General features: G+C 38.1%; 1 protein-coding gene across 3 annotated transcripts; it reads left to right on the forward strand.

Annotated features, from left to right (window-relative positions):
• Window positions 1-49: 49 nt before the first annotated feature.
• LOC102233604 (vacuole membrane protein 1-like) lies at window positions 50-16,516 on the forward strand. 3 transcript variants are annotated; one of them, XM_023352018.1, is made up of 12 exons: window positions 50-171; window positions 724-833; window positions 1,137-1,269; window positions 1,598-1,688; window positions 3,261-3,371; window positions 8,572-8,739; window positions 8,845-8,976; window positions 10,487-10,567; window positions 11,350-11,466; window positions 12,583-12,644; window positions 14,720-14,819; window positions 15,295-16,516. In XM_023352018.1, exons 2-12 carry the CDS (start codon window positions 755-757, stop codon window positions 15,436-15,438), a joined length of 1,218 nt encoding a protein of 405 aa, XP_023207786.1. In that variant the 5' UTR covers window positions 50-171; window positions 724-754; the 3' UTR covers window positions 15,439-16,516. The 3 variants fall into 3 exon arrangements, with proteins under 3 accessions (XP_023207786.1, XP_023207785.1, XP_005805980.1); XM_023352017.1 differs by lacking the exon at window positions 50-171 and adding an exon at window positions 249-456; XM_005805923.2 differs by lacking the exon at window positions 50-171 and having other exon boundaries at window positions 515-833.
• Window positions 16,517-16,840: the final 324 nt, after the last annotated feature.

Here is a 16,840-nt window from a genome sequence, read left to right on the forward strand (position 1 = left end):
TTCAAGCAAAATTGTCCCACCTGACAAATCAAAGATCTTAAAATCAAAAGACAAACGGATTCTTCGTTTTTGATAATATTCATTATTTAACTGGTTGAGAATCAATATAGTTTAGCTTTTATTTTGACACGTCTACGTTTTATGTGTCCGGGTGAAGAAGACAGGAAAGAGGTACGGTGGTACTGATTTATTTAACCAAAATTAATCGGTTATCACCTTTTTTTCTTTTGCTTTCTTATTATTTTGGTGTAGTATAAGTTTATATATTAATCTACAAACAAGGTGAGTAGTAATTAATGTTAGAGCTCGCATTTAAATGTAAAGGCTTCCGGTGTGCCTGTTGGCTAGCCGGTTAGCATGTGGACGGTTGTGGAATCAGCGCATTTGACTTCGTATCCTGTTACAGACTGACCTACAAAGAGTCATTTCTTCCACTTGGCTTTATTCGTTATTTTTGTAAGTCTATTGGTAATATTTTTCCCGTCTGTCTTTATTTATGTGGCTTCTCTCTTTATCTTTTTCGCCAGGAAGAGAAACGTGAGCTACCCGGCTTGATATTTTGACAGGTTATTGCTCAAGAGCCGCAAATAATGATGTTATTCCTCCACGTAGTCCCGTGACAAACTATTCCTTTTTACTCCTTGGACTGTAGGAAGCAATTGGACACAAAGAGCCCGGATGAATGTAAAACTAACAGCTTTTTGTTCGTCTTTTTCTTTGTAGACTGCCTAAACAGCTAGAAACGGTGATAGTGATGGCAGCCAATGGAGCAAGCTGTGAGCAGCCTCAGAAACGAGCAGGACCCAAAGATAAGCAGAACGGGAAGTCCACAGGTTAGTGTGAAAGGTTTAAGGGCCGAAGACAACCTAAAAAGTTCAGCTCACTTTAACACCGATATTTCCATTGCTAACAACAACCTCATGTCGGTGTCATAAAATTGCTTCAGCAGTTTCATTTCGGGCTGCTTTCAGTTTTAACCCGTGTTGACAACTCACCGCATGACAGCAAACGAGACAGACCTCTGGCTACAACCTTTATTATGTATTTGGCATTATCAGTTCCACAGGATGTGGTAGTTAATGAGCCTATTAGTTGTACTGAAACTCAAGATGATTCCTGCTATGTTTGCCCTTCAGACTTGTTATTGAGAGACAGACGGCAGAAGGACAAAGAGGAGCGTTTGTCTCTAGTGCTGTGGAGGAGGCCGGTTGTCACTCTACACTATTTTCTTCTGGAGACCCTCGTGAAGCTAAAGGAATGGACTTTTGAGTAAGCCTCGAACAGGTTTTGCTACTGGATCTTTGCTTTTACGCTGCTCTGTTGAGGTTATGCTGGTACATATTCATAGTTGTGATATATTTGTTGTTTCCTTTTCAAACAACTCGGAAATTTCCTGCTGATAAGTCAGTCACACATACTGAAGACCTGTACTATTTTTACCTTTTAGACAGCTCAAAAATATTTATGTCAGATAAAGTAATTGAGAATTATTGAAAACAAAACTAATGTCATAAGAATATTTAATAGAGACTAGTTGTATTTAATCAACCAGCATATTTGGCAGCTGATCATTTTGTTTTCTTCTTTTTACACACAGACTTTGGCACCGGCGAGGCACAGTGTTTGTATTTTTGTTGTTATGCTTCCTGTTCTCGATCACATACTCCACTGATGGATCACACCAAACGGTGAGGCTTTACTTTTTATTTTTAACAAGATAAATGAACACCACTGCCACTTTGAAAACTGTGAAACAGTTGATGAAAATTCGGTTTTTATCATCTTAGACTTTGCTTAGAGAAACCTTGTGTTGATAGACTATGCACTCTACACTGTTGGCACGTAACCTTTGATCACACTTTCAGCTGGCTGGAAGTTTTGTTTATGGGTTAATCAGTGCAGTTCGCTGTCAAGGTTCAGTTAAAGCAGAGAAGCACTGCATAGAATTTCTGACTGATTAATGAGTTAAAAGGAGTGAAAATCAAGTCGTTGACAAAGTAGTATAAAGTTACATCCAGCAAATCAAAATAGGATTTGAAACCTTGTTCTAAAAGCCATATAATTACACACTGTGCTTGAGAGCTATGGTCTTAGTAGCTATTGCACAATCATAACTTTACGTTTTTTTCTGTATATCGTAATCGTTCTCTCACATCTTTGTTGAGAAGCTGGTGTTCCAGAACCACTGGAGGAATGTAGTGACACTCTGAAGGATACAATTTAGTGTCGTATATCGACCCGACTCTAAAGAGTTAAAACTTGTCAATTTCTTGCAACATTAGTTTTGATTTATTTCTAAGCATCACAACTACTGAAGACACAACAATTTCATGAAGTCCTGTAATCTTTTCTGTCTTACGGAACTTCAGCACCATTCACTGTGTTAATAGTGAGAAAGCAGTTCATAAAATGTGTTTTTTCTGTAAAATCCCCTGGCTGATCACTCTGGCCCTCTGTCATCATCACACAGATGAGGTCTCACTCCTACGTAGGTCAGCTGGTAAAGGTCTGCGATGCCTTCGCTCAGTCATTGAGGTGTAACAGCAGAGTGTTGACTTGAACCCTGTGGTCTTTTCAGAAAGTACACAGCTGGCAAATAATCATTCACCCAGCATCATGCTTGACGGTTGATGTGAGGTTTATTTATGGGTTTGTTTTTGTAAGACATGATGTGTGTTGTGTCCAAACATTTCTGCTTTTACCTCACATATCCCACAGTCGTTGTTCCAGGAGTCCTGTGGTTCATTCAGATCAAACTTTGCAAACTTAAATTGTGTTAACTTCTTTTTATGAGGGAGTAAATACCTTCACTTGAGAACCTTTCAGAAAAGCCATAGATGTTCCATCTGTTTCTAAATGTACTGTCAGGAGTAACATTTTACATGTAGAGTTGAGATGCAGCTCTTGCATTGCTTACAATTTCTCTGAGCGATGCACTTCCTGACATTGGGTGAATTTGTTGGGATGTCCCACTCTTGGGTACTTATAGAAATGTCTTGAATGTAATCTGATTATATCTCGTTTTCTAAATGGACTTCACATTTTGAAATGTCAAACAGGAACACTAAAGTTGTATCCATCTTTTTAAAAAAATAAATTTCATTTGTATTTATCTAAATGAAACTTTATCATTGAGTAAATAAATGTATGAAAATCAAAGCATAATAAATCCTAAATATGTCATGTCACAATCCTACATTCAACTGACTTTTCTGTTTCCTCAAATATTTATTTTTCATTCTCTTAACATTCCCTGACAGTATGTTCAGTACCTGGAGAAGAAATTCCTGTGGTGTGCCTACTGGGTGGGCCTTGGGATCCTGTCCTCAGTGGGACTGGGAACTGGTCTGCACACGTTCCTCCTTTATCTGGTAAGAGAACATCAATGGCATGTTCCTGGTTATGCAAAACATGTTTAACAGAAATTGGCTCCAAAGAAAAATGGGCCTTTCTTTTAAATTTACATACACATGTAAAGATAACAGAAGTCCTTTAGGCTTTACTGATAACAGTTTAAACTTTAAATACCTATAAGTCCATATTTCTAGAGAAGTTTATTTCTATTTTGTCAGATTCACTGATGAAAAAGTTAAATAAAGTTGATGTGTAGAGGGCCATTTCTCAATTTTGATATTCAAATATGCATTTGCTTGAAAAGCATTGTAATGTTATCCTGAAGGCCAATAAAAGATATTACCTTTTCAGCAACTAACTTTAACTCTAACGATATTGCCACAATAGTCTTTATGACGTCCATTTAGTATCAATTCAGTATTTTTGAAACAACTCAGCCTTCATCAGAAGTGAAGGGCTAATCTGCTTGGCTTTGCATGTATACTGTTTCTATGTCCTACTCAGTAGTGGTTTTATTTTGGACTGAAATGACACTACAAGGTAACAAAGCCTGCAGATATTTGAGTATTTGAGATTAACCACAACTACTACTATTATAGGGCTATCCCTGTTGTTGCCAGATGATGGCGCCATCCTCCAAACCCAGGAATAAGTCATTCTTGTTAAACATTCTGAGTCAAAATACCCATCAATCTAAGGTTAACCAGGAGTGACTGTTGGCTTGTCCGCTGACGCTTGTCTGAGAGTAACTACATTGACCAAGCCACTGAAAGTGTGTGTCATTTCTCTTAGATGTGGTCAGAAGTAGACTTTAGCTTAAATTAAAGAGTGGAAGAAAGTCGGCAATGCTTGTCCACTTTTAGGTGTTCAGTGTCCACATGTGGGCCTGCTGAATTCCCTTTGCTATTTCCACTGCAACTAAATCATATGAAATGCTTATAGGTGACCTTTCAGTTTTCAGAAATATCCTAAACATGAGTATTTTTTGATCAGGATCAGTTGGAATTTGTTTCACTTTATTCTGCTGTCTTGGTTTACTTGGGTACATCATTCAGATACTTAGGGTTTTGTGTTGGGGATTTTTGAATGCCTTTGGTTCTTCAGCTGTTCCATAATACAGAGGACGTGTGACTTCAATTCTTCTTCTGTTTTATTAGTTATATTATCACATTTAAAGATAATAATTTACCACCAGGGCCTAGGCTCAGAGTGTGGGCTGTTCCACTGGAATTGACTCATGTTTCCACTGCACCATTTCTCCAAAGGTCATAAAGTCTGTCTTTGTAACTTCTGAGTATTGTTTTTTAACAAACAAAAACAACTTATTATTCTTAACAAATTTTCACTATTTGTCCTTAAACCATTATTTATGGTACACTGTGACCAAGGGGTAAAAATAGAAGTGGCAACAGCTCTATGATGGCATCAACATCGTGATGGTACAGAGACAAAACACATTTGTCAAGCTTTACAACACTATATAGATTATATCATTTCAAACTCTTACTTTTTATCACTAAAATAACATAAGTAGTGTTCTACTCTGGTAATTAATTAAGAAACTTTCTAAGTAAATATTGATTGCTAACACTCAGTTGTATATAATTATAAGGGAGGCACAGATGATGTGAACTGACAAAGATATAACAGTATTTTTCTGGCAATAAAAAAATCTTATTCAAGACGGTTTATACTTTTCACACAGTTATCAAAGCCTTCAGTCTGGAGCTTTTCAAACATAAATGTTGCTCTAAAAAAACTAATTCAAATGTGTACTACAGCAGTTACAAAGCAACTGCATTGATACATACATACATTATTGCATGTACTTGGTTTAATAAAAAAAGAATATATGGCTTCATCTTGATCATTTTATTCTTATAATTCAATCTCCTTATTGGAGCACCAGCTTTCTGATGTGCCTTTTATTTTTGGTAGAAAAAAAGATTACAGTGAACCCTCGTTGTTTGCGGGGGTTAGGTTCCGAAAAGAACCCGTGATAGGCAAAATCCGTGAAGTAGTTGCCTTTATTTTTTTACAATCATTATACAACATAATTAAATACTCTACGCTGAAACCAAAGAACAAAACCTCTTTTCAGGCCCAAGCATTTTTTAAACAAATTTAACGCTTTTTTACAAATAACTACAGTAAAATAATCATTTTAGTCATCAATACGAAGTACAGTAGGACAAATTGTGACTCGTATTTCACTGTTCCTCTGAATGTGATGCTACGGCCTGACTCCGCTCTCTAGTGTCTTTTTCTTCTGAAGCCTGTGGTGCAGGTGTGTTTTTTTCGAGAGAAGAACATAGTTATCGGTAGTTGTTATCACTCTTTTTTTCTTCTGGGCAAAAATATTTGCCAAAATTTGCCACGCTGTATTATGTATATTTAAATACCGTAACGTTATTGGCACACGGGTAGAGAAGAAGCGCGGAGACTGTTTAGCCAATCAGGACGCAGAACACAATGCACTGTGAAAAAAAAAAAAAAAAAACTGCACAAAAAACTCCGCAAAGCAGCAAAAGGTGAACCGCGTTATAGCGAGAGTTCACTGTACATTTAATTCTATCGTTTTTATACAGCTTCTGGGCTTAACCTCTTCTGTTGGAAACTGTTTGAAAAATCACTTATGGACAAACTGATTTGATCCATTTAAATGATTCTCACTGTATATCCTGATTTGTTACACACGTTCAACTGTTCTCAAATTACTGCAACTATTTAAATTCTTCACTGAAAAACTGAAAGTTTCACATGATACAAGGCTGCTTCTCACAAGGAGACTAGTTCCCATTTTTCTTTGCACTAGATTTACTTCATCTTGACAATGCACCGTGTTCATTGTCACAGTTATTTATGTTTCATGTGACAATCTGAATATAAACCACACACAGTTTCTGTGGATTTGCCTCAATCCAGGAGCCCCAGGGAGAGGATTAGATCATGAGGTTCGGTCATCACCATGGTGATTCATCATGATGTTTCAGTGCTGATCCTCTAGTTTCAATTTTCTTCTAAAATTCAACATCTTGTCATTTGACTTCTTAATCTGTTTGTGTAAGACATATAGCATCTTTTTTTTTTTTGCTGGTCTTTTACACAAGCTTAATTGACATACTGTCAGATTATCACTACAGTATACATAAATGTATATATATTTAAAATAATTACCAAAAATATTACAATAAGAGTTGTAAAAAACAAAAAAAGGTTGTTAGAATACATACATTATTTATAAGATATGTGTACCAGGAGTTTTCACCAAAATTTTTATAAAAAGGCAAAAGAAGAGTTCTGTTTAGAGATGCTGAAGAAGAATTAACATTTTCTCAAGGCTCCTTTAAGCATTCTTAATGTACTTTTTTGTATGTAAATTGTATTGGGAAAGTAATTTTGTTTTAGCTTACCTCTTCAAAATGTCTGTTTTCTTTTGTCGATGCTTCCACAAGTAACTTGAGTTGAAGAAAACTGACCTTTTTATGAAGGCTTCTGCAGGATCAGAAAGTCTCAAATTAATCATTTCCATTTTAGTTCCTTAAATGTCTTCTAATCTACATCATATCTTAGATTCAACTTACTACATCTTAGATTTCTGCAACTGTTTATTAACTACTCTTTACCTTAAATTGTTTTTAATTTTCTTTTTTGGTAAGATTTATTTTCCTGTCGTGGGGCGTCAGAGGAATTCAGATTATGATAAAACTACCAAAGACTATAATGAAGAATTTTTCTCCAGACATTCCCTGGGAACCTGCAAAATACTTTTGCTCCTGCAGCTGACTCATTAGTCTAAATCAAAAGGTTCTTGTTACATTAAACAGCTTCTTGGTCAGCAGAGAGTGTGTTTAATCAAATTTGTATAAGCAAAATAAATCACCTGTTGTTAATAACAGATTTTATCTGACAGTATCCTGTGTTTTAAGGCTGTAAAACAGTGTTGAACCAATAGACATGCATGCTAGAGCACAGAAAACAAGAGGATAAGTGTATTAACTGTGTTTTCAAGGAAGTTGAAATGATTAATGAAATAAGTTATTAAGATGAGTTAATTAATAGCTCCTGAATTTAAATTGTTATTCCTTTATATCAAGATGTTTTTTGACTTGTGAGACGGCTGCATTCAACACTTGAATCGTATTGTAGGTGCAGTTAGATGAAGCTCATTGCATTTTCACCCTGTTAGGATAAGGATGACGTTCTCCCCGAGGGTCAAAGTTTGGTCTTTGTCACCATTCTCAGAGTGACATTGCTGCTAATCCAATACAGACAGTTGGTTGCCCCCCTCAGGGGAGAAACTTCACGTGAGGTCTCCCAGCGTTAACGTTGTCATGAGATGTTAACTCTGTTGACCAGTTAGAACAGGCTGAACAGACTCTGAGTCTCAGTGACTCACGTCTGCTTTTCTCTATCTTGCAAGAATTAATAAAGTACCCGGATCTATGCTTGGTAAATAGGAGTGACGGTTTCATTAAGGGAAACTCCTTTCTCCTTTGTGTTCATTTTTTTCCTTTAATTAGTCAGACACTGGCTGCTTGTGTCTTGTTAAAGCCAGTGTTAAATCAAGTCTTTGATTTGAAAAAGTGTGTTGTGAGAACTAAGAATCATCATCTGTGTATGCAGTTGGGCTAAAGAAGGCTTTTTTGTTTGTGTTGAAGAAGTCTATGTCAGCACTGACTTATGGTGGCCTGTCCATTACCTGTCAGTGTTGATACCATAAAGGATTATCTGTGTTTTAGTGGCAGGTGGGCCAGCTGCAGGCGAGGCCAGGTGAGCTAGTTTAATCAGAAATCTTTAAAGAAAAATGATGATCTTCTGGTCAAGAGACACATTGTATGACTCGGCTCCAATCTGTGTGTCTCTGTGGTAGGGTGGATGTTGTGTTAGCTCACCATTCTCTTCATCAAAAATACTAAGAGCCTAGGAAGCTGGGAATAGTTAAATTGCTGTTGGTGCCTGCTACTTATTTAGAGGAAACTTACAAATCAAAACAAAAGTACACTTGAAAATCATTTTTATGACGTTTTAGCAGATGCAATTGTTCCTGTGGTTATTTAAACCCAAAACCAAAATATATAATATGAATAGCATCATTTGTGCAGCCATATTTAAGCTTTTCATCTTTCCTGACATTTTCCATGTATGTCAAAGTCTTGGTCTAATGGATTTGATTTTTCTCTCTTGTTGTCTCTGTGCACCCAACCTCTCTCTCAGGGTCCTCACATAGCTTCCGTCACCCTGGCAGCGTATGAATGTGGATCCATAGACTTCCCAGAGCCTCCGTACCCCGACCAGATCATCTGTCCCAAAGATGGAGGCCTGGAGGACAGCATCTCCATCTTCTCAATTATGTCCAAGGTTCGGCTGGAGGCCTGCATGTGGGTGAGTGGTGGACGCGACAAGAGAGACTTGACAGTTTCACTGGTCAAATATACAAACAAATTAGAAAAATGTGAACATATACTGACTACAGCTGTGTCTGTTTAGGGTGCAGGGACGGCCATCGGAGAGCTGCCTCCGTATTTTATGGCCAGAGCGGCTCGTCAGTCAGGAACTGATCCAGATGATGAAGATTACGAGGAATTTGAGGAGATGCTCGAGCAAGCAGAGGGTGCACAGGTCAGAAAGATCAACACTCACGTTCATCAAGTGGTTTTCGATTGTATAATTAACAAATATTCTCTTTTAGAATATTGTTTTCATTGTTGATTGAATATTAATATTTTGTATATTATCCCAGTTTAACATTTAAGTGGATGTATATTATTTCTCACTCCAATTTCCAGAGATTTTATAACAGCTAATGGTTTTCTTTTCTTTAGTCTTCATTTATGAAGCTCTATAACCAAACTGATGTTTAAGTTTTATCTGTGTGGTTTCCCCTCCCATCATAGTTATTTACTCATTAGTTATTTACTCATTACTCATCACCTCAGTAAGATATGATTCTTATTTTATTTGCCCTAATTTTCTAAATGAACAAAGCCAAGAGCCAAGCAGGCCTCTGATTGGTCCTGAGTAAGCATGTGACTTCAGCGCAGCCCCTCCTTCCCTGCACTTCCAGTAAATTTGTGTGTTCGTGGGTGAGTCACCCCGAGCTCAGCTCCCTCTTTAATCATCCCTCGGGCTTCGCTCTCATTGCCTCCCTCCATCTCTCTCTGCTTCTTTCTTCTCACCGGCCTCTAATTTGAATGACAGACAGCTCTGTCAGGAAGAGAGTTCACATGACTGGAGAACGCTTGGATCAGATGCTGAGTCAGCAGGACGGAGATTACCAAAAACTGGAGACATTGTCTCCATCACTTAGTCCCACTTCACCGCTTGGAAGGATCTCTGCACCTGCGTTTTTCTCTGTCTCCTCCTTTTTATAGTGTCAGAAGTGAAGAGCTGGCTGATGAACCGCTGTTGAGTAAAATTACAGAATAATAATGTTCTCTGTAAACAATAAAAATCCATGTAATTAGAAAACAAGCAAAGAAAGTTAGTAATATTTACCATACATTCTGAATTATGGCGGTAAATTCTGTGAGAAACCAACTTTATCAACTGACCCACATTAAAAATGTATTTAATTATATTGGCATGTGTGCTTATTATAAAGCTGAGTCAAAACAAAATCTTGTTTTTCCAAAATAATGTTTAACTGTTCCAGCAGGTTTTCAAACAGCCTCTTAATTGCCTTCCTGCTTCTGCGGTGATCTTTACAGAAAAACCACAGAGTTTTACCCCCCGGTAGGAATACAGATGCAATCAGAAGGGCTGTGGCACTTTTATACCACACAGATTTGAGCAAAATGCCAGAAGAGTCACCAAATGGAGAGAAGAAAAGCAAAAATTACAAAGCTCTAAAATAGGAGGTAGTTCACCACAGAGTTTTGACCAGGGCTCGTGTTCCTCATTATGCTGTTACAGTAAAATGGTGTAATAAAAACCACAAGAAAGTGCATTGATTTATTTATACAAAAAAAGGAAGGGTGATTATGTTTTCAAAGATCTAAAATTATATGTTAAATTTGTGTGATTGAATAAAAAGATTTAAAATAGCATGGTTTGTGAAAGTCTTACAAATTTATCTAGTCATGTCTGACTGCAATCCCACATTGAAATGCATTTTCAATTTGTTTTGCAGGATTTTGTTACAAGAGCAAAACTGGGAGTTCAGCACATGGTGCAAAAAGTGGGATTCTTTGGGATCTTGGCTTGTGCCTCTGTAAGTAGAGAGATTTTTTCATCTTTTAGTTGACATATAGTGACTTTCCAAAGTATTTAACCTCACATTTTGTCACATCACAGTCAAAGATTACCAGCAATGACCAACAAAATTAACACATAATTGTCAAGAGGAAGGAAAAAGATGTACGGTCTTTTTGGCAAACATAAAAATATGAAAATTGTGGTGTGGATTTATATTTAGTCTCTTTGTGCTGCACTTTTTCATTATTTGAGTGCTTCTTGAGATCCTCAGACTTCAGACCTAGTATATCTGCTGTGTTCTCTGGTCTTATGAAGTGGTTTGTTCACAAACCATGAGGCCTTGAACAGAACAACTGATTACACACACAAGTAGGCTTCCTGTTCAGTTATTGCTTACTGTACAATCTGGGATTTCTCCCATTCGCTTGGATTCTGTTCAGTCGATTATTGACCAGGCCAATCGGCAAACAGAAGGAGAAGTCATAAAGGATGATGTCCATTTCCTATGCTGTTTCAGCCTTGTTCGGCTCAGCACTTCTCTCTTCGCAGTGGAGAGAGATATTGAAATTTGGATTTCAATTTTCAGATATGGTTGTTTACAGATATTGAAATTTGGATTTTTTTTTCATCATACTTGACAATTATGTGTCACAAAAAATCTAAAAAAAAATACATTAAAGCTTTTGGTTGCAACTTGACATAATATGAAAAGGTTCATGAGTTTCTTTTCATCATGTCACTCTCGCTGAGCTAGTTGTGTTGATATGAAAGAAGTTCATTTTCTTGTGCATTTTTCAGATTCCCAATCCTCTCTTTGACTTGGCGGGAATAACCTGTGGGCATTTCCTGGTTCCCTTCTGGACTTTCTTTGGAGCAACTTTGATCGGGAAAGCCATTATCAAGATGCATATACAGGTCAGTGGAGCAAATAAAAGGTTCATCTAAGGTGGTTCAGAGTTCTGGCTCTACTCTCATGGTTTGTTCCATTTTTCTTAAGAAACGATACTGACACACATTCACACCCTCATAAAAACATCTTCTGATATGACTCAAACTCTTGAATCATTTCATCAAGGTTGTCTAACCACAGCACAATACAGCATATCAGAAATTACACTTTAGCAGAAAAGGATTCACTGCTGACTGGTGTACTTTGATGAATCTCCAGAACCTCAAAGGGTTGTGGGAAAGATGAAGCCATGTGCTGAGATCATGAGATGGTTACTATGAAACTCCTAATTGTGCACTTCTGGTTGACTCTCACCAATGGCTGAGCTGCTCCTCTGGGTTTTTCCTTCGTCTTGTTTTAGCTGTAGCAAGTTTCCAGACCTCTTAAAGAGGCTCCAAGATGAAAGGAGGTAACCTTCGGAAGAAGTTTTTAACAAGAGTTGGGAATGACACAAAAAGGCCAATCAGAAAATACAATTTTTAATTATACAGAGTGGAGTTGTGACTCTCACACCAGTGACTAATATAAACCTAGACAATGAGGGGCTGACTGTTTTTCTAAGTGACTCGCTATTTTAACTGAACAAGTCCATCTCCTGGAGGTACCAGTCAGTCACCTCTTCCTGTGGGGGGGTCCGGGCCACACTGAGTGGACATGAGAAGTTAAAAGGAAATGGAGCAGACTTTAAAAGCTGCAGGGGAGACCCATTTCTGTACCTTGAACTTCTCAGACATCACATGATTTATCCTGTCTGATCTTGTCCAGGGGGGCTGTGTGTCATGCTGTTTAAAGCTGATCAGTTTCAGAACCAGAGGGGGAAAATAGTGTGGTTTTGGGCCCCCCGCCCTTCTGCTTTGGCTGTTTGCAAACCACACAAACCCCCTCACAGCCTGAAATTTTGCTTTAGTGCCAGGTTTGAGTTTTCTAATTGGTGTCTGTGAGCCTCAATGACCCTCGGCTGTTCAACAGTTGTTCTGTCAAAAAGACAGACTTTAAATTTTTTATTTTTTTTACCAGTGAATTTTTTTCATAATTTGTAATTTGTCAATCAAAAATGCTAATTAATATCTTTTCCTCCACAGAAACTTTTTGTTATCATTACCTTCAGCAAGCATATAGTGGAGCAAATGGTGTCACTCATCGGGTAAGTGTGTGAGAACCTTATTTCTTTGTAAAAACCAATGTCTTTTGGTTTGGCTTTTATGGTTAGGAATGCGTTCTTCAGCATTTTCCCATGCATTTCTGAGTGCTGATCGGTCGAGGGGGAGGGGGTCCCATATGAACAAATCCTTTCACTGCATATGAGTAGAAATCAAGGTATTACCCCCACACACACATGCAATCCATCTCTGCTGCACTGCTGGCCAAAAGTATGAGGTCACATTCAACATTCAAACAGGGTGATTTGACTCACGGGGTTCAGCTCTGACTGGCAGGATGATCGAACAGGGCAGGAAACACAAGCACAGACTTGAGCGACACGCCTGATGTCTGCTCCTGCTGTTCAGGCAACAGAATCAATACAGCTGCTGGGATTAGCTGGGATTTTTTTAATGAAATAAAAGCAAAAGTTATTCATTTTATTCAGGAAGTTCTGTTCATCAAGCAGATTTCTTTCATATAACTTTAAAACTATGATCCAACATTAAGAGATAAAGTGCTCTGCTACAGTTGACCACAACTCTTGACCTTTGTGTGAAAAAGAAACATAAAGTGACGTTAGATTGTGAAGTGGAAGAAATATGATGCATGGTTTTTAATGTCATTTACAAGTAAAATCTGAGAAGTGGATTTAAACTTCTTAATAGAATAGAATAGAATTACTTTATTCATCCCAGCAGGGAAATTATTTCGCAGTTACAGCATAGAGACAAGACACACAACAACCACCACTAACCATTAAACCATTACAACCACTTTTTATTCAGCTTTCCACCTCTATATTTTGAATCTTTGTATAATGGATTGAACAGTGTCCTAATAGACGTTTGAAATATTGTTTTATATCTTAAAAAAAAACAAAACTTCCACTTTAAAACTATAAACTTTGAGTCTGCCACTTAAAAACCCATTAAATGGGGCGTCACATGGGTCAGTGGTTCAATTCCCTGCCTGGGGCCTTTTGAGCTTGACTTCTCCCTGTCAAGCTTGAACAAAGGCCACTAATCATATAGAAAAACATTATAAAAACCAATAAATTATATTGAAGTTTGTGGAATTTCAATATAATGTGTATTACTGTGAATTCGTATTCATATGGAAAACCGTGTGAATACAAATTCACAGAACCGTGGTCATCAATATGAATCACCAAGCAAGTAACTTTGACCATGTTTAGACAAAAAACATTTTCTTTCCTGGTCTAGTAGATTCCAAGGTTCTTTCCCATGAAGATCACCCTTGGTGACTCGCTATGATTTGTACAAATGGAGCCTTTTGCTGATTTGGGTGTTTTGTTTAATTTTATGTCTGTCTAAAATTATGTTTGTTTGTGTGTAAGGATGGAGAGATAACCCTGAGTCACTCAAGTTGAGTGTTATTCAGCAGCAGGAATTACCCTCTCTGCATTTGGTACTTGTTATCGCGCTTCCTTTTGCTTAGTCTAGTCAAGTCTAGACAACATGTTTACATCCTGGCTGAATTCAGGAGGACTGTCTACTGCCTGCAGTATTTTCTTTGTGTTCATTGTAATTAGAAGTTTGACATTATAATAAATGTTCCATTCAAGCTTTGTTTCACTTTACCGGCATGTAGAGAGCCACATCAACATAACCTACCTCTGACTTGAGAAGCGTTAAAGCGGTGTTCGTTATGACTGGCCCCCGGTGAGCGCTTCCACTCATGCCTAATAGGGAAATTAGCAGACACTGATTGGCTGTCTTTCCACCATGAAAGCACCAGTGGTGGTAAAGGTGATGACATCATGTCGACTCACTTCCTGGTTGAATGGGGGCTGACACAGACTCTTATAGAGAGCTTAAGAATATAAAAGAAGGACAGAGGAGTTTCTGCTTCATTCCTCTCTGCTGCCTACTCCTTCTCACAGTAACAATTAGAGGTGGTGGCTGCTGCAGCACAGGGCCCATCTGTAGGATGGGACCTCGGATGCTGCTGGTTGGCCCGGTGGATCAGGACTTTATTTCCAGCTTTCAAAGCTTTTATTGGGACTGCTTGGTTGGTGAGTTATAAGTCTTTTTTTTTCCACTTTTGCTCTTCCAGGTCTGTTCCTACAATAGGACCATCACTCCAGAAGCCCTTCAGTCAGTACCTGGAAGCCCAGAAGAATAAGCTGCACCATGCTGGAAAGAGTGGACCAGCGGTAAGAACATTAGCTTTTACTTTCATAATCTTTTCTTTTTATTCCCCCTCCATCTGTCTATCAATGTGAGAAACCTGAGAGGCTTTGATATGACAGGTATAAGAATTTGAGAAATGTTAGGACAGAGTAGCTATGTCAGAGTTTAGAAACGTGCATAGTAAATGTTTCTAAACAGATTGAAGCAAAGAATTTCAAATCCAGTTTCTGATCCTAAACATATCGCCCTCTGGTGGGCAAATTGTGTAACTAAAAACAACTTCCCCCGTATTTTTCCTTCACTCCAGCATTTTGTTTAATATAAGTATTATAAAAAAAATTATAATTTACTTGGAAGAAGGTACAAACACATAGTTTTACTAGCCTAGCCTCATAAACACATATAAGTACAGCACCAGCTGGTTTTGTCTACTCATTATCTGGTTTGCAGAAATGAGTGCAACTTATACCATATTTTTGTTCATTTGGGGTCTTCCAGGATGAAAACTGGCTGTCGTGGGTGTTTGAGAAGGTGGTGCTTGTCATGGTTTGCTACTTTGTCATCTCCATCATCAACTCCATGGCTCAGAGCTACGCCAAGCGACTGCAGCAGCTGAGGCACTCCGAAGAGAAGAGCAAGTGATGGCGAAGCAAAGCGCCTCATGCATCCAAGTGACTGTGTTTCTGCAGCTGCTGCTCACAACTTACCAACAAACCTCACCCATCTTCATTGCTCAGAGGCCGGAGGCATTAAGATGAAAAAGAAACGGGCATTTAATGCTTGTGTGTGTGAGAGTCTGCGCACGTGCTATCAAGGATGTATGTGCTGTGTTTTGTTTCTGTCGAGTTTTATAGTTCTTCTCATCTCACTCTGCGTGAGTGTAGCGTGACTGACTCCTGCTAGCGGTCTTAAGATGTTACTTTAACGTTAAATTAATCCATTCATTAACCTCAGAAGTAAAGCGGTGATTTGATGGTAGCTGCTATGCTGAGGGCAGCGCCCATCAGATGCTATGCCTTATGCAAGTTGGGGATGCCTGAATTCCCTTGAATATAGCTCTTGACTTAAGGACTTGATTTTTATTTAATTATGTAACGTGTGTGGATGGGAGTTGATTTTATTTTTGCGATGTGCTGCCAAGACAACTGCAAATGGATAATGTTTCTTTTCAGTTTTTTCAGGGTTTTCATAGTAAATATTCAGACATATTTTTCCTTTTTTTTATTTCTTGTACTGTCAGTTGAAAGTGATTGGGAGGGTTAAAAAAAAAGCAATATCAACTTATACAGTGGGGTATGTATGGTTTGCACATTGTGTACATATGTTTTTTGACTGTATGATCAGATGTGTTTCTATTCCAGTTGTTGCTGTGAACAAGAACCAAAATACTAAAAGAAACGTAAGGCAGTAACATTGTAATCTCAGCAAATGGTCCCATTTCTATTCTGTACATTTAGGTCAGATCATACATAAAATGTGGAATTGACATTTTTTTTAGTCTGAGTCTTATTTTTTTTTATGTATTCTCTCCTAAGTGTTCATCCTCAAAAACTGCACTATTCCTGTCATAATTTTAATGTATAATTTTCTCAAAGAACTGAGCATCTTCAAGGTAAGTAGCCAGATCAAATTTAAGTAATATGACTGGAACATTTCCTTAATACTGTCAGCCTGACTGGGCTCTTGGTACTAATTAATCCAATAAATAACCTTCAATTAATGCCAGCTAAGATGTTTCTGACTCTTGATGCATGAAATCAGTTATTTTCTTTTAAGACACTCTGTAACTATCCCCCCTTTACCCAAACTACTCTCCCACCCCGTCAGCTAGCTTATCAGACTGGTGTTGGCGGTTACATTTCCATGGCAACAGCGGTCTGTAAGCTGGCTGAAGCAGTGGGCCTTTCAGCCGCTCAACCTATGTTGAGATGACGCATCCACTTGTTGGATGTGAGGTGACCTGCCTGTCACATTGTTGCTCTGCTCTCATGTCTGCCCAGTTCTACTGTGTAAAAATCGAATAAAGTGAGTTACCAAAGATCCT

The sequence above is a fragment of the Xiphophorus maculatus genome, chromosome 18, assembly GCF_002775205.1.
Source record: "Xiphophorus maculatus strain JP 163 A chromosome 18, X_maculatus-5.0-male, whole genome shotgun sequence".
Classification (NCBI taxonomy): Eukaryota; Metazoa; Chordata; class Actinopteri; order Cyprinodontiformes; family Poeciliidae; genus Xiphophorus; species Xiphophorus maculatus.